This window comes from Fukomys damarensis, unplaced genomic scaffold (assembly GCF_012274545.1).
Source record: "Fukomys damarensis isolate Sample0158 unplaced genomic scaffold, DMR_v1.0_HiC HiC_scaffold_25, whole genome shotgun sequence".
Taxonomy (NCBI): domain Eukaryota; kingdom Metazoa; phylum Chordata; class Mammalia; order Rodentia; family Bathyergidae; genus Fukomys; species Fukomys damarensis.
Window position 1 is genome coordinate 14,282,218 of NW_022900937.1, and position 18,824 is coordinate 14,301,041.

At 35.1% G+C, this 18,824-nt stretch overlaps 1 protein-coding gene across 1 annotated transcript in view; it reads right to left on the reverse strand.

Moving 5' to 3' along the window:
- Vps13c (vacuolar protein sorting 13 homolog C) overlaps nucleotides 1–18,824 on the reverse strand; it is a gene marked incomplete at its 5' end in the record, with an annotated part of 141,251 nt that overhangs the window by 77,556 nt on the left and 44,871 nt on the right. Inside the window, 13 exons of the mRNA XM_033756248.1 lie at nucleotides 530–677; nucleotides 2,411–2,715; nucleotides 3,222–3,389; nucleotides 3,589–3,692; nucleotides 4,800–4,916; nucleotides 5,763–5,922; nucleotides 7,174–7,233; nucleotides 8,470–8,549; nucleotides 9,968–10,121; nucleotides 13,215–13,354; nucleotides 13,980–14,058; nucleotides 14,852–14,981; nucleotides 17,442–17,559. Coding sequence (XP_033612139.1) covers nucleotides 530–677; nucleotides 2,411–2,715; nucleotides 3,222–3,389; nucleotides 3,589–3,692; nucleotides 4,800–4,916; nucleotides 5,763–5,922; nucleotides 7,174–7,233; nucleotides 8,470–8,549; nucleotides 9,968–10,121; nucleotides 13,215–13,354; nucleotides 13,980–14,058; nucleotides 14,852–14,981; nucleotides 17,442–17,559 — 1,763 coding nt within the window. The remainder of the gene's footprint in view (nucleotides 1–529; nucleotides 678–2,410; nucleotides 2,716–3,221; nucleotides 3,390–3,588; nucleotides 3,693–4,799; nucleotides 4,917–5,762; nucleotides 5,923–7,173; nucleotides 7,234–8,469; nucleotides 8,550–9,967; nucleotides 10,122–13,214; nucleotides 13,355–13,979; nucleotides 14,059–14,851; nucleotides 14,982–17,441; nucleotides 17,560–18,824) is intronic.

Genomic DNA, 18,824 nt, shown 5'->3' on the forward strand with positions numbered 1-18,824 from the left:
AAAAAAAAAAAAAAAAAAAAAAAAAAAAAGAACATGTACTTCTCCCAGTGCTCTAATTATCTTAGAGGTACTACTTAGATAACTCTAAAAGTGAAATGTGTTTATAAAATATAGCATAAGAGGAACTACATTAACAATTTACACACAGATCTCAATCTGTATATGTATAGAAAATTTAAAAGTCAAATTTTACTGAAATGGATAATAACTTCATCAGACCATGTCTTACTGAAATTCTTTTTACATCATTCAGTAAAATATTCCATATTTCATTTGGATTTATACTAAGAAAGTCTTTAGAGCTGGGCATGGTGGCACATGCCTGTAATCCCAGCACTTGGGAGGCTGAGGCAGGAGGGTCGCTGTGAGTTCGAGACCAGCCTGGACTACATAGTGAGTTCCAGGTCAGTCTCAACTACATGGTGAGACCCTGTCTCAAAAAAACAAAAAAACAAACAAACAAAAAAAAAAAGTCTTTAGAATTTAAAATTTCAATAACAAAGGTTTTGCTTTCCATTCATGCACTTACATTCATTGTATCAAGATGTCCTTTAATTTCCACAATGGGCACCTTATGGTACCAATTAGCAGCTAGATTCCGATTTACAAAAAACTCCAAGTTAATTGGGTGCAACAGCTGAATATCAGGATGGGAGGTGCCTGGCTGGATCACTGTCCTAATGGAAAAAAGAAACAGTTATGTTCATTTAGGGTGAAACACAACATATTTTTAAAACAGCAAAGTCAAGCAGTCCCTTGGCCCTCTAAAATACTGATGTGAAGCAGTGCTCCTTGACTGTTTTCAAAACTGAATATTTAATCTATAGTCCACAAGCAAGGACAGATTAAAATATTACAAACAGTAAACTATTAAGAAAACCTTTTTCTTTAAACAATAGATGAAAAATTGAACACATTTAAAAAAGACGTTCACTCTCTTGAAGATGCACAAGAAATCATCAAATGTTACTCAAGGACAAGTAGAGTTAAAATCACCAAATAAAGCTACTCAAAGATATAGCTACAACAGACCATGAGCACTGCAATGTTTCCATGAGATTACAATGGAGCAGAAAAATTACTATTGCTTAGAGACATCACAGTTGTCCTAAGCAATAGTGCAAGGCATGAGGTGTGGTCTTGGAGTAATGCTGGTGTGAGCACTCCTACTGCCCAGCCAATCATACACAATTATAGCACATAAAATTATGTACAGTACATAATTCCTGATCATAAATTACTGTAACTGGTTTATGTATTTATTATGCTTTCATTACTTTAGAATGCAGTCCTACTTAAAAAAAAATTTTAACTGAAACAGTTTGTCATGTTATACTGACATCAGCCTCATCATCTCTGGTTGACTGTGGAGTCTGATTACGAGAGAACACATTAAATGACTGACTGGCCTGGCCTATACCAGCTAGGTTTATGCAAGGGTGCACTGCGAAGTTCACACAATGATGAAATTGCCAACAGTGCATTTCTCAGAAGGCATTCCTACTGTTAAGTGATGTATGACTGTGTGTTGATTCATACAGAGACCAAAGAAAACAATGGAAATGGGAACATCAGCTAATAACACATCTTATAAAGCTATTCTCCAGGATTATTTTCTGGGCTTCTTTTATAAATCTTTACTTTTCTAAGACAGATAATCAAAACTCTTGAGTTTTAAATCTTCTTGTGTCACACAGTGTGAGCACTGAGGATATTACCTACATGGCATTCAGGTGAAAAATACTTACGTTCAATAAAAACCCATGAGGAATCACTCAGACAAAACTGAGAGTTGTTTCAGGGAAAAGCCAGGCTATCCCTCTCAAAACCACAGTCATCATAAGAGATAAAGGCAGAAATATTCTAGAGTAATTGTCTATCTGGACAGAAGTCCCCCTCAGTAACAGAGGATAGAGTTAAATGCCATGTGTGATCCAGGATGGGGAGGGGAAATTACTAAAACAAACAACATCACTCCAACAAATAGTGCCACCTTAATACTGACTGCACATTAGGTAATACTATACTGATATTAAATTTCCAGAATTGGACAAATACATTGTAGTTAACGTAAAAAAATGAGTTTCCTTGTTTTTAGGACACACATGCCAAATATTTAGAAGCAAAGGGTCAAGATATCGACACTTAAATGGTTCAGTAAGAAATGTTTTAAATAATGATGTAAATCACAGCAAATATGTAATAGATTGATGAATCTGGATGAAAATGTATACACTCATTTTTCTGCCATTATTCCATAGGTTTGAAATTTTTCAAAATAAAAAGCTGATGGAAAAAACAAATGGTTCGGTGAAATAGACACGTGTTGAGTATGAACTGGAATGGTCATAAAATGTCATAGAAAAAGATGAATATAATACTTAAATTTGTAACCACTGAAAGAACACACCTAGAAAGCTTCAGTTTTGTGAGCTGCACATCCATTCTATCAATCACAGGAGGATTTACAGAGTCTTCACCAGACACAAGAATGAACTGATTCTGAACTCTGATTAAACCAAGGTCCACCATAACAGCATTGGTGGAAACAGAAGACTGTGGGATGACAATAACAGGGGCTTTCAAATCGATGTTGAGAGAAAAGCGAAAACTCCTCTGGGCAAGATCCTTCACACTTGTGGCAGCCTTTTCTGCAGCCTGGGCAGTGGCAGTGCTCAGAGCCTCTTTAGCTGTCTGGAAATTGTTCAGGAAGTTCTGTGGACACAAAGTAAAACAGGAGAAATTCAATCAGAAAGCAGGCACATCAACAGTAACACCATCTTCTGTCTACAAAGATGTTGATTGTTTTACAATAGATAATTTTCAGTCAAGCCCTATTTTTGTAGCATTAGACAGGAATCACTGCTAATTCATCCATAGGTATAAGATGCCTGGCTAAGGCCAAAGTTATACAGCTAAGGAAAAGAAGGGAAGAAAAAACATTTTCAATAATTTTTATATTCAAGAATGTGGCTTCAATATTTATCTAACAAAAATAACTTCAGTCCAAAAAGATAAATAACTTCAGTCCTACACAAAAATTACTAAGTCATGCAGATTTTAACTGTTAAAGAAAAGACATTTGCTTCTAGCTTAATACATAAATAGCATGTGTAATCAAAATAATACCCAGTCACAATGTAAGGTTTATAACATTTGCAATCACAATTATCAGACTTCTTTCCTAAATTAAAAAATTAATATATGGAAAGTGACTTTACCAGAAGTGACATAAGGAACTTATGAAGATAAACAATCTGAATACAGCCCACACTCAGTGATACCACACCATCCACTTTAGACATGTCAGTATATGAATCCCCTTCGGTAGCACCTGGGTACAAATCCAAGTTAAAACGAAAAACTTCATTTCCCATTATTGACACAGCCTGAAAAATAGACAAGAACGTATTATTTCCATCAATGTAATGGCAAAATAAAATCCCACTTGGAAAAGGGTTAATATTTATAATCTTTATTTAAAAAACATTTTAATGAACTATCATTAATTTTCAGGCATAGTACTTTAAAACAGACTCTCATATGCAATCATGAAAAAATATTAATTATCTATTTAGTACAACTTACTTTTTTATGGGCTGTCTTGGGATCCACATCTGTGACAATGATATTTTCCAGTCTGGCAAAAAGTGACTGCTTCCTTGACTGAAGAGAAAGGGAAGAATCGAGGCCTGAAAATAAAATATATTAATATAATTTCTATAGATGTACAATGAATAAAACATTTACTTTCATTGTATGATTTTTTAATTTAACATCTTAACTCCCAACTGATAAACTATGATATTAGAAATTTTATATTTTTATAAACAGCCAACTTTTAAGTTCATCAACATTAATTACCTGAGTTTTCAACTCTCTGACAAAAATATAAATAGACCATGTCGGGATTTAGAACAGTATACCCTTTAGACAGGATACCACCTATCTACATGGAGACTACAGAAGTGTCACAATCCAATTCAGTCTAGCAGATGTGCTATCAGATTAGAAAGGGCCAAAAAAAAAAAAAAATCCCTGCCATTCTGGTTTTTAAGTTCTTAAAGAATTTCATGAAACACCCTAAACATATCTTCATTCTCACCAGATTACAACAAATTGATAAAGATTAAGAAGAAAAAGCAAGATACTTTAGCAGCTTTTTCCTAAAAGAACCTAATGGGCTCACAGGTTCTCTTCTTCATGAAAGAGTTGGCTTTGCAGAAAGTATAAATGAATAAAGCAATGATAATACACACAGATAGATAAACATAACAAAGATAAAGGCTAGTAATGAATGATCAAGCACATTCACAGACCTTCACATGAACTCTGGACTGATACCTCCCAGCCTATCAATGTTCCTACACTCACATTTCCTTTTTCCACCCCAGATAACCCTCAGAACAGTCTACAGCACCAGTGTGTGTACCGCATGTAGTAGTCATACTCTCCAAAGCTATAACCCAAGATGAAACACCCAACTCAAATGCAGCCTGCCAGCTCTTTCACTACTCAGAGCCCTCCTTTTGTGTGTTTTTTAACACTGCAAAAGAATGAATGAAAGAAGAAAAATAAAGAAAAAGCTTATATTTAAACAAATTTTAATACCATATTTTTTACCTTGCTTTTTATTCTGTTTTGTTTGGTCATAGTAGGGATTGAACCCAGTCTCCCAATGAGCTAGCTATGTCTCCAGTCTTTTAATTTTTTTGAGATGAGGTCTTGACTAAGACTATATTGCCAAGGCTGAGCTTGAGCCCTCAATCCCTCTGGCTCAGTCTCCCCAAGTGCTTTACCTTGTATTTTGATTTCAGCAATATTGCTCTTCTCATTGCAAACAGTGACACAGAAAGCATTCAACTTGGCAAACAGCCTGAAGCCGATAATGTCACTATCTTTAGAGGATACAATCACTAAAAAGAAAACAAAGAATCTTTCACAACACGACTCAAATAACATAAATTCTTTTCAGGATTCTCTCTATATTAACTGAACCACATTTCTGTGAAAATACACATATATACACACACAAATTAAATTATAAACTCTTAGTAATTTCAAATATTTCTTTTGCCCTAGATATCATATGTAGTTTGCCTTTTTACTAGAGAGATGTTACTTTTGCAATTTAAAAACAAAAGTAAGTCTCCAACTTAGGAACAAGTTCTGTTCCGAGAAAAGACAGATTCATTCATAAGCTGACAAAATGACACATTCAACACCTGTGAAAGTTTACAACTTGAATGTTCATAAGTCAGGGACTTACTGTAAAATAAAGTAAATAAAGACAATGAAACTCGGAACAGTTAAACAATGCACCTGCAGCCACACAGTTTATGCAAGAAAGTCAGATTTTGAACTAATACTTTCTGATCCAAACTGGGCTCTTGGCTCACAACTTGCTATCCTGAACTCCAACTCTGCCCCAGAGTCTGGATGTTCTCATGGTGAGGGTGTTTAACCGTGGCTCTCGGGAGCCAAAGACAGGGGAGGAGAGCTCACTACAAATAAAGGTGCTCATCTCTCATTTGCTACCCCAAGGCAAATCCACACCACAGAAATAACAACAAAAAAATTTTTTTCAACAATAGTATTGTTTGTATTTGCCTTGTGAGGGGCTGGCATATGATTTAATATGAATAAAAGGGCAGAAGAGGGGAAATGGCATTTAAATTACAGAGTTACCTGATGTTTTAGATTGTTCATTTAGCTCTAGAGTTCTAGACCTCTGCTAACAAGAACACACAAGTCTTTCCCACCTTTCTGCAGAGATGAACTTTTTTGCTTCTCAGCTGAGATCTGCACCTCTGTGGGGACACTAGTGTTCTGCTTGTCTGATGGAATGATGGCTGTCAGGTAGTTAATGGAAGAGAGAAGAGCCTGGGTTTGTAGCAACAGATTCAAAGATGAAAAGGCCACCTACAAATTTTAAAGAAAATTAATTTTCCTTAGCAAATGACAACCTGTTGTATCCACAATGGACCTGACAGGTGGCCAGGCTTTTATCACTACCTTTCATCACATGGAAGGAAGAAAGAGAAGAGGAAAGTTCACAACCCCCAAGGGAGGGGATATAAGGAGAGCAAATGAGACTCACTGTCTGGGGTAGATTAGGGCACAGAATAACCAAATCACTCCTTTTCCCAAGCAAACTGCTCACAAAGCCTATATTCAGCCTCATATGGCCACCCTGATTCTCTACATACATTTTCTTGGATTCTCAACAGACCATTCATTATGATCATATAAAAATTTAACTCAGAAAAAAAATTAAGTCAGAACATGAAGCTCCACTATCTAGAAATGATTCCGAACATGGTATCTATGAGATTAACAGGGTAACTGTGAGTTCTGTTATTAAATCAAATTCTAAAACTACAAAAATGGTCCTGTCATTTAAAAAGAAACATTTTTTAAAAGTACATTTTTTAAGATGACTGTAAAAAACTAAGACGACAACACAAAATTGCTCCAAGAAAGTGTGGTTTTTCTAACAGCAAATTAAAACTGAAAACTTCTTACAGAAAATAATCTTTTTTTCATTTCTGCATGGAAATAAATGGATATAAAAACAATATGCCTGTAATTCCAGCACTCTAAGAGGCTGAGCCAGAAGGAATGCAAGGCCAGGCACTGCCTCAAAATAAAAAATCGAACCAGGCAAACACATAAACACACAACAAAGAGGAAAGTTCACACTTATTACAGCAGATTCTCCCAACCCTCTTATTTTTTTAAATGCAATCCACAAGCACCTGTTGCCATTCTTTCTCTACCCTACGGCCTAAGTAGCAGTGGCTTCACAAGTACTTAACCTCGTGCTCCTCGTGTCCTAAACACTTTCTCACTCCTATATTACTAGATGTGAAGCAGTTTGGTTTGCTTATAATCTTGTTAGCTCTTTACAGATCACTGTGCCCTTGTTCATAGCATTCTCTTCTTCAAAACTAACACTGAAACTGTGAAAACATACTATGACACAGCAAGCCCAAGTGACAGCTTCACTGAATCATAAACACAGCATACTAAGTAATTACAAGGTTAATTTATAACTTTTATTGGTTCTTGATTGTGTCATCAAGTTACGGAGGGAATATCCCTCAAAGAATACTAAAGATTTTCAAAACAATTATTTTCAATAGGCTACATTTCTTTAATAGAACTTCTTACCTTGAATGTCTGTTCAGTTTTTTCAAAAGTAGTTTGAAAACTAGGTCCATTCTTATCAGCCTAAAAAAAATGAATAAAAATTTCTAAAGAAGGAGTTAAGACCAAAGTAAGTGAGTCCTTCAAAATTTTGGGTTAATTTATTTGTATTTAGCTAAAAATATATTTTGCATACATTATATTTCTGCATTTATAACCATCTTTGTAAAGCAATATCCCTATCATTGATTAAAATAGAGCACATGTGTTCTCCTCTGCTAGCATGGAGAAACACTCATTCCTTCTGGGGAAATGCAGCTACATGTGAGAATGACACACCCTGAGGGTCAGAGGTGTAAAGGTCATCTAGTCCATCCACCACCTAATGCTGAAATCCCTCCATCACTTCTTTAATAAGTCTATTTGTATCTCCAGTAAAAGAAACCCCATCTCCTTACAAATTAAATCATCAGAGGCTTTGATTTAATGAGGTCTTGACGCTCCATCTAACAACTTATCTCCCATCCTAACTGTCCACTGGGCCTCCTTTTGTTCCCTGGGAACTAAAACTATAAGTCCAAACACAAAAGACCAACCCCCATGAGAGTTTCCTGCCCCAGCTTGTTTCCCTGCCTCCATGCTCCCACAATGCTTTGTGTTTTGTTTCATGAGATAAATCAATCATTATATTCTCAACCAATCAACTAATCTTGAATGAAGCTTATATCATCAATTACATGAACACTTCCATATGATGTATTTCTTGGTCCCTTCCCAATCCTGGCAGTTCTCTCCAGAACCTGCTTTTTCTTTTGGATATAGGACAGTCAGCCAAACTGTCACCTATTATACAGACAAGTGCAGACATGTAAACATGCCCCAAAGCGAAACAGCACCAACTTCAGTCCAGGCTTCCCCATTTGGGGATAAGAGGTTTAGTGCCTTTCTAATAGTTCTATACTTAAGTGAAAGAGAAACAGGTGTAAAAATGGAAAAAGAAACAGTAGATATCCCTATAATTAAAAACTAACACACCACCCAGGACAGTTAGTAATATGCAGTAGTAGTCTTCCAGGAGCACAGTCTAAATCAGTAGTGGCAAACCAAGATATGTGCGTTGTTTTCAAGACAAAAGACATTAATGTATGAACTGCTGTTTTTTTTCCTAAACCAAAACCTCAATATTCAGATTTAATTTCAGTGTTGGCACACTGCAATAAATAAGTGCTTGGGGTTGCAGTTTGGGCAGTCATTTCTAAAAAAGACCACCATCACTGTTCTAGACTCTATACAAACATACAATCAGACCATGATCCTTACCTTAATATACTCTACTTTTAAAAGAGCTAATCCAGGTTTGTCAGAAGAGCTAATCAAGTGAAGAGGCTTTGTTCTAGATCCTAAAAAACAAAAAACATTTTCAAACAATTTGCTCTGATAAAATTTTAGAACTTGCTAAATTTTCTCTTTTTAAAAATTGCTAATTAAGCTTTAAAGAATACCTGCACACATTTCATGGTTATTAAATACTAAAACCATCATTCATGGAGAAAAAAAATCAATCTAAATTCTTACCATGGGTATCTAATTTTCTTTAAATACATATTTATTTTCAATTAATTTCACACCTGGGTTCAAAAATAATTTTCTTTAGCTATTTTTAAGGCCATGAGTCCATTGGCAGAGCAGTATAACTAACTACAGGTGTCAGAATCAATTCTAGTTCACCTCTATCCTTACCAAAAGCTATCTAACTATATATTTCTCAACAATCTAACAAGCAGATAGGACCAGATCCTTTTGTGCTCTAAAATTCTATGAAAAAATGATTTGTTTATATTCAGGCGAACTTTGTGTAGAATGAGAGAAGCAACTTAAACACAAAAGGTGTTTTAAGAGAAGCAAACTGAAACTTTCTTTTTAGCTTAATCACAAGAGGTCTTTCCAATCTTCCTCCCCACCCAGGAACTGCCTCCACAGCTCCCCACTGGGCTGCCATTTGTCCTCAGGACTTGCAGTTCTCTAACTCCAGCTTCAGACCCAGCTCAAGATGTGTCCCCGACCTCCAAGTCTCAACCTTACATCAAGACAAAATAGCCTAGAAAACTTAGCATCTGTATTTTTCCCCTCAAGACAGTAACATAAACTTTCTGTACAGAAAATTAGTAACATGAAACATTTCTAAAGTTTATTTTAGTCTCAAATACTCTGAAATTATAAAACATAGGTCTTTATATTTGACTAAAGCACTAGAGAATTTTAATTATTATACATTAATTAATTCCTTCAGGCCTCAAATATCTGAGCTCACAAGATATATTGAAATGAATAAACTGTCAAAGCTTCTAAGAGAGTTAAGTTTGTATTCTCCCATTTTTAAAGTGGGGCTTCTTATAACATAGGAATATTATTTCACAGAAAGAACAGGACCTTCAATATTGTAGGACCATAGACAAATTCAAATTCTTGCCGTTCATGAGACACATAATATGAAGGAAGCCACTTAATCTTTATTTACTCCTTCCTTGTCTATCTCTATCTTCGTCAAGAAGAGTAGCTGACAGCATCAAGCCCAAAGCCAGACTTCTAAGATTTCATTCATAGTTCAGTTACTAGTTGTTTGACCATAGGTAAACTTTATAAGCAATCTGTACCTTAGTTACATAAAAGGAGAAATATGATCGTACTAAGAATGAGTTATTTGTAAAGTGTTCTGAACAATGTTTGCTATTATTTATGACAGATATTATCATAGAAAGAAAAGTGTTTTAGATACTCAAAAGTTCTACTTATTATTTCTATTTTTAATGAATATTACCTTGAATTTCATGGTAATCCAAGCTGATCTTCTTTAAATAAGACACCACAGTTAGGTCAAATGTTCTCACTGTAGCCTCTGTTCCTAACTGAGTAACATTAAATACTAAAACTGTACTTTCTTCTTTCAGTTGTTTAGTAAATTCCAAAATTACCTGAAAGAATTAGCACAGCCAAATGGAAAGTTGGTAAGAAGTCTAAGTCATACTTCAAATAAAAGCAAAGTCTTTTTCCACACACATCACCATGAAAAAATCAAAGCTTCGCTCCGATCCCTGAACTACCATAAAGTTATTTAATATGATTACAAATTATCATCATGAAGAATGTACGTTCATGTATAAAAGATCATGGTGAAATTTAACATCTACCATTGACTTTTTAAACTTAAAAAAAGAGGAACTTATAAAGTCCACCTTAATATGATTTTCTCGAAATTAAAATCATATTCAGTGACAACAGAAGGATTTCAATTCAAGTGAAAATTTATGACAAGTGCTCATTATCATACTATCTAATTCTGGAAATGACAGCCAATAAAAAATAAATCATAGTGCTTTGTTTGTTTGTTTGTTTGTTTTGGTATCAGGGATTGAATTTGGGTCCTTGAACTTGCAAGGCAGGTGGTGGAACGACTGAGCTAAACCCTGGCCCTGGTGCTTTTTAAAAGATGCAAATTCTTTTTTCTTTTTTTGGTTTTTTTTTTTTTTTTTTTTTTTTTTTGGTACCAGCGATCAAACTCAGGACCTTGCACTTGACAGGCAGGCACAGGGCCACTAAGATAAATTCCCAGGAAAGGTGCAAATTCTTTAATACACTCCCCAAAAGATGGAGATCTTTGCCTCCACCTTTTGAATCTGGGAAGGCTATGAGCGCTTCAATAAACACAATACAGAGGAAATGATTCTGTAATGAACTCTGGTAACATAAAAACGGTCTATGAAACTCCCACTTGGGAATGCTCATTCTGGGAAAGCTAACTGCCAACGCAGAAATTCAGATGCCTTAAATCCATCATGCTGGGGAGGATGTGCTCTGCCAACAGCCCCAGCTAAACTCAGACAGCAGCCAGCAGCCAGCCTCCTGGTGAACCACCATGGACCTGCACCCCAGACTTCAGGTGAAAACCTGCAGCCTCAGGCAACACCTGACCGAGGACAACAGGAGATTATGCCCCAAGTTTCCAAGCTGAGTCCTTGTGGAACTCCTAACTCAATCATCATGAGCAAACAAAAATAGCTGTTTTAAACTGCTAAGTGTGAATGTAACTTGGCAGACAGCAACACTAATCACGGAACTATGGAAAAGGCAAATATTAAAATTAGTAGATGATATCATTATATACTTAAGAAAAAACAGAAATGTCAAGCAAAAATAGTAAGATAATAAGATATCAAGCCCAAACTTTATATATATAAAACAAAGGTTCATATAAATTATTTAAATGAATCATACAATAATATATAAAACACTGGTATTTTGTGAGAATTTTCTAAATATATTCTAAAACTAGGACATACAGAAAAAATTGATAAATTTCACTACAGAAACATTTAAATAATTTTTTAAAAGTTACACTGGGAAAAGTATGTCAGGCAGCATTACTCTTTTTTCCTTCAATAGCTGTTTTCGCTTTAGTTCATTAAATAGTAAATAAAATACTTATGGGGTATCATCTACTATGCATGTATCAGGCTGTCCCAGCAGCTAAAGAGACCAAAGAGAGCAGACCAGAGATGCTCCTTGCCCTCATGTGGCCCACATTCCAGGGAGCAAGAGGTAACATGAACAATGCTATCTTGAGGTGGACGGTCAAGTCTTTCCAGGAAGATATTTGAACAAATGCCTGAATCAAGAACCAAGCCATACGAGGAAAGTGTGTCCCTGGCCAAGAAAATGGCAAGAAAAGATGAACTTTCTTGTACATAAGGAAAAACAAAGAAATGTAAAATTCATAAGCGAAGAGCTTTGCTCACCACTACATTCCAAAATCAAAACCAATGCTTGGTGTAGCACTGCACCTCACTTTTTGAATGAATAGAAGAAACATGGCTGGAGCAGAGGGAGTAAGGAAGAAAGAACTGACAGTGAAGCCAAGTGCCCATGAAAGGCCTTGCAGACCACAGGAAGAAACAAGTCATCACTCTGAGCCAGGGTAGGGAATGGAACAGAGCAGTGCCATGATCTGACTTTCAGTTTCAAAGGATCATTTTGGCTGCCTTATGATGAAGAGAGCACCTGAAAAACCAGTTAGGAAACTGCTGCAAAGATCAGCCCAGAAATGAAGATGACTGGACAGACAGCAACAGTGGAAAAGAAGAGCAAGCATCTGAGCATACTGGAAAACACAGTCAAGGGATCTCCAAGTATTGTGGATCAAAATATAAGAGAAGAGAGAAGATAAGGAAGGCTAATGGTAGAAAACATCTATCTTTAAACAAATACCAGTAATACTTGAATTTGTATGCATATGTCCAATCAGAACTGGGACATACCCTACTCAGAGATGAAAAATCTGCACTTATCATAGAAAACAGTACACTTAATTTTAAACAGAATCACAATGTCCTTGGTAGTGAATATTCTTTTTTCACCCAATAATGATATATTATGAACATGTTTCCCAGGTTCCTTTTACTGTATGACTCGTAAAGGCTATATGGGCAGGGAATTTAGCTCAGTGGTTCAGCTGCCTGCCTCTCAAGCACAAGGTCCCGCGTCCGATCCCTTATACCAAATAAATAAATAAAGGCTATAAAAAGCATAGTGGAAATTTAGGATGTTTATAGTTTTCCAAATTATAAATATGACAATGAACAATAGTATTTAACTGAAAAATTAAAGTTAAAAATTAAGTAAGCCAGGCCTAGTGACACATGCCTATAACCTCAGCTACACAGATGAATCATAAGTTCAAGGACAGCCTGGACAACCTTTCAAGGCCTTGTCTCAAAATACAAAAAAAAAAGGGCCAGGGAAGTAGCTCAGCACTTTGTGGATTCAATACTCACTATCACAAAAAATAAATAAGTCAAGAAATTTTCTGACAAAAAGCACAAGTCCTAAATAAGAGCTCTGAGTTCCTCCAGAACAGGTTAGATATACCACAAATCACTTTTTAAAAAATATTTCATTTTTTGAAACAGTGTGTATGAGCACCACATTTTCATACACCTGATATGTGGTCTACCTTGAGATAGTTAAGAAAATGATGATAAGAATATATTTGTGGACAAAAAAATACGTACTTCTTTAACTTCAAACTTGAGTAGAAGATTAATAAGCTCCTCATTTGGAACTTCTGCAGCTTTTTTGAGTTCTGAGCCCTGCACACTTTTAGCAGCCTGTAAGTTCCCATCTTCGGCATCGAAGTACTCATCGTCAGACTCTAAAGTAAAAAGATGTTCATTCAGCCTGACACCACATCCACTAAAAACTGCATGAAACACTCAAGCCTAAATTCCTGTAAGCTAAGTTTACTTATTAGTTATAACTCTTTATATTCAGACTCAAAATATCTCAATGCTTTTTTAAAGTCCCACAAAGTGGTTCAATTTGGCATATGATAATCAAATTTAGAATCAAACAGCAGTACTGTCTTTCCTTCAGGGACTCCATTTTTTACTTAGTTCGATCATTCAGTATCCCATGCACTATTTATTGATCCATCTGCCAAGTATCAGGCTGTGTCCACCACCAAGGATATGAGAACAGACATGGTATTATCCTTGCAAAGCTTAGGTTCTAGTTTGGAATTTTAAAAGATCAGTTAGGCAAGGCAAGAAAAAAGGATCACATAGAGACTGGACCATAAAGTAGCTTATTTGGAATCTTAAGTAAACTTTGTTGACCACCAAAAGGGCTTCAATAAAGAAACTTGGCCTTCAAAACATAAATAACTAAAGTCACAGTTAGTTAACAGCACAACTAGAATAAGAGCCAGAAGACTGCATAATGCATTCATAATACCTTTCCTAACTGCTATAAAAACAATTTAGAAACACTTTCCTTACCTGAATCCATTCCATCTAACAACAGTGAAGTGCCAAGCAGACCTTTTGTCACACCTGAAGTAAAAGTAACTGACGATACCTAACAAAGAACACAGAAAGTTCAAAACAAAATACTGATTTAGCAGGTTAAATACACATGTGAAAGACTGAAAAGTAATAAAGTACAAAGATGGAAAAATTCACACACACAATACACAAATCTTCCAACAGAAAACATTATGGCCAGGCATGGTGGTGCACGCCTATAATCCCAAAACTCTGGAGGCTGAGGCAGAAGGATCACCGTGAGTTTGAGGCCAGTCCGGCCAGTCTGCCCTACATAGTGAATTCAGGGACAGCCTGAACTACACAGCGAAACTCTGTCAAAAAAATTAAAACAACAATAACAAAAAACACAACAAATTATGTAATCAACTAATGGTTGGAATTTACAAATTAAGACTGGCACCCCTTGTACAAAGACAAAACTATATATAACCCTAGCAGGTAAGACTACTCATCATTGTTTAGCATTTATTTGCTGTGAACAACGTTAGAGGTCCCTGGAAAATAGGACCACCATCAGCTAACTCTCTCAAAGTTTGTTTCTAATAAGCAAAATCATAACATTTCATTTATGCTATAAAGGTCATGCCAATCAAAGTGACCCAGAACTTTTAAGTCTGACACAAAGGAAATTTTATCCCAATTATTTTATTTGTAACATTTTAAAATTGATTTATATTTCTAGTTTTATTTAAAATATGTTTTTCAAGTTTGAAAGATTTTTTCATTTCTCTATTTTTGGTTCTTCAGTCAGAAAGCCTGCCCTAACTGACCACCACTGTACAATAGCAGCTGTCTGAATATGAGATTTCTACCATAGCCATTACCTGCCTCTCTGGAGAAGGCGTACATGATTTCTGTGGTAAAGGTATACTGTTAACCAAACACAGCACATCTTTCATCTTCTGGTCAGAAATTCTCACATGCATCAGAGGAAGTCCTCCTGATACTTTAAATCTAAAAAGTACAATTCAAATGTAAGATTTCAAGGTCAGCTTCTCTATCAGAATTACAGAAGGGAGAAAGAAATCTAGAGTCAAAATTACTATAGACATGTTTTAATCTAATCCCAGCCTCACGCTGACAACATTATTAGCTAATCAAAAGTTCTAAATCAAGTTTCCAAACAATTTAATTTCCAGGTATCCTTTTCAAGCAGCCAAATTTTTAAGAATTTTATAAAAATCCTTGCAAACACAATTTTCTACTTTTTAAAAACAAAACTACCATATACATTTTATTTCCAAATATCCAAGATTTCTCATCATCAAAAAAAGAGTATCTATCCTACCACTATCTCCTAGTCGCTTATTTTTCTTTCTACACACAGCACTTGGAGACCTGACAAATCACATGCATATACACTTGCTTATTGCATGTCTCTTCTCACTGAAATTCAAGTTCCACAAGGCTATTTACACTGTGCCACAAGCCTGCTTTCCTTGGTCAAGGACCCCAGTGGCTGCTTCCCTGTTCACTGAACCTGCTTTGTGTTTGCTTACCTCAATGCTGCTGCTCATAAAGCTCTTTTAAATTATCTTTGGCTTCCTGACTAAGCTGTGAACAGCTCTAGTTTACAGATGCCCTGGGCCAGGGATTCAGCTCAGTGATTCCGCAGCCTGACTCACAAGTCAAGCTCAAGGTCCTGAGTTCGATCCCCAGTACCAAAATACAAACAAACAAAAAACAGAGGCCCCACTGCTAGATGGGTTATTAGTATAAAGGGAAGCAGCATTTAGAGGGAAATTTACATCACTAAATGCCTATTTAGTAAGGCTTAAATTAATGATCTCAACTTTTACCTCAAGAAACTAGAAAGGAGAAGTAAATGAAACTCAAAGTAAGCAGGAAAAAAACACGAAAAATCAGGGTGGAAATGAGGACAATCAAAAGAAAGAAAGCAAGCAAGCAAGAAAGAAAGAAAGACAGAGAAAGGAAGGAAGGAAGAAGAAAGAAAAGAAAAGGGAAAAGAAAGTTGAGAAAATATTTGAAACCAACAGGAAGATTAACAAAACTCCACCTCTCTCTAGTCAGACTGATAGAAAAAGAGAGAAAATACAAATCACTAATAACAGAATTGAGAGAGACAATATCACTACAGATTACTAATGTATTAAAAAGACAAGAAAATACTATGAATACTTTTATACCAATAAACCAATAAAGACAGAAAAATTTCTTAAAATACATACAAAATCACTCAAAACATTTGCAACACTCAAAAGATGATTCAAAATAATGTGAATACATGTGAATCTACAAAATAAATTGAATTTGTAGTTAAAGATCTTCTCAACAAAAAAAAACTCCAGGTGCCAATGGCTTTATTGGTAAACTCTACCAAACATATAAAGAAAAACTTTTCTAATAACATCTTCCAGATGGCAAATATTACTCTAATACCAAAACAAAAAAGAAAATCATGGATCAATATACCTTACAAACACAGATACAACGCTTCGTAATAAAATTTTTGCAAATTATGGCCCATGATATTTTGAAAGATCAATACATTATTACCAAGTGAGAGTTACCTAGTAAGACAGACTGCTTTAGTATCTACCTGAAAAAAGGAATGAAGGAATTACTGATACATGTACCAACATGAATGAATCACTAATTATATTGAAAGGGGTCCAACAAAAAAATCAAAATTTCTGCTTGCTATCCTGCTCTCTTCAGGGTGTTCTTTTATCTTGCTTTTTCCTCTTTTCCTAGGTCCAAGCTCGTTCTGCAGAGCCAGTTTGTCCCTCACTCTTCACTTTTACTTTTTCAAATAAACTTTGCTATTGCTTTTTTTTAAAAATCAAAATTCTATGATTCCTTTCAAGTAAAATTCTAACAATCTACAGTGTCAGAAAATAGATCAGTGTCTAGGGATTGACTGAGGGAAAAGGAATTAGGGAAGGGAAAGAGGCTATATAAGAGTTCAAGGAAACTTCTAGAGGTGATAGATGTGTTCATTATCTTGCCTCTGAAACTTGCAGAGAGATAAGTATGTCAAAAACTTTCAAATCATACATTGTCAATGAACCAGCCTACTGAATGCCAGTCATACCTTAACAAAAAGGTTCTTCTAAAGGGGAGCATAAGTATTTCATAATTATTTAAGTTCCAATTCAGTTTTAACTTTTATTTCCTCAGATTTCGCACAAGACTATGCAGCTTCATGATGAAACATGCCTGTTTTTTTTTTAAAGCTTTTATTTCATTGATAATGAACCTTGAATTAGATCCATTCGAAAACACACATCACTAAATGTTAAACTATGTGATATATAATTCAAATAAATACTTTCTTTAAAATGTTTTTGGGCAACATTATAGAATATTTTTTTCTGTCTCCCACAGAAATCTAGCCAGTATCTGATATAAGGTTCACTTTGTTGGTTTCTACAAAAGAAATTCATATATTACCTGGCCATTCTAACGTCTTTTTCTACCATGGCCTTGGCCAACTCCACATGAATATCCATGGGCTGCAATATATGCATAGTTGATGGACGCTGAAATCGACTCTTCTTCCAGTTTTCCTCTTTAAAAAAAAATTTTTAAATAAATAACCTTTAATGCATTATCAAGTATTCTACAGAAAACTCTTAGTAGAAAATAGTGAAGGGACAGAGTCAATCAGTATCTTCTTTCAGCATACAAGTTAAATTACAGCATGTATTTAATGGAACAAGAAACACTTTTTATTTTGTTTATGTTTGATTTTTGCAGTACTGTGGATCAAACTGAGGGCTTCATACATGCTACCACAATACCACTGAGCTACAATAATCTAGAATTTAATACAGACTGACAGTAGTCAAAGACTATGGCATAAAATTAATTCTATATAGCTTGAGAATGGTTCTGTGACAACTCTTGCATATCAAAGCAAGCAGGAAAAAAACCAGGAATTACCTCAATTCCAGAATTAATGATTAAGCTCTATGGTTATGGTGAAAAGTAAAAAAAAAGGGAAGAGAAATGAAGTTTATGGAGCTCCTGAGAGGAACAATTATATTTGCTTGGCAGATGACTGCAAAGCAAAAATCACTTTTGTCATTTTATGACAAAAAAATGTAATAATCACCTTTTGCAAAAAAAAAAAAAAAAAAAAAAAATCTTAAAGATAGATTTCCCAATGGCTAACAGCGTCTTGTAGACATCTTCATCACTGAGCAATAAATGAACATCTTTTGTCACTTGTAATTCAATTATTTGTAAGTACATGCCCAAAAGGCAGTTTGAATGGTTTGTATTTGCCTTCAAGGAGTTAATAGACCTTTAATATACAAAAATAGATATTTTATCTTTATATCTAAAATAATTCATCATTCTTACTAGACTATAAAGTGTATTCAGTGATTATGCCTCTACTTTTTCCCAATGATCTACCACAAAATGATATACTCAAATATATTTAATAAATACTTACTGCTTTTAAAACTAGAGAAAGTATAAATAACTATTACTTATATGACAGAGAAAACACCATGTCTTTGGGAAAATTACCTTTACAATTTTAAAACTTTATCTACAGGTTAAACATTCTTCATTCAAAAAGTGTGGGACCTAAAGGATGTCAGATTTGGGATTTTTTATTTTGGAATATTTAAATATAAATAATGACTCACCTTGGAAATGGGACTCCAGTATAAACACAAAATGCCCTAATGTGTCATATTGACCTTAGACACACAGCCAGAAGACAATCATATATTATATTTTCCATGTACCTGTATTTTGACTGTGACCTAGCACATGAGTTCACATGTGGACCTTTCCACCTGTGGCATCATGTTAGCACTC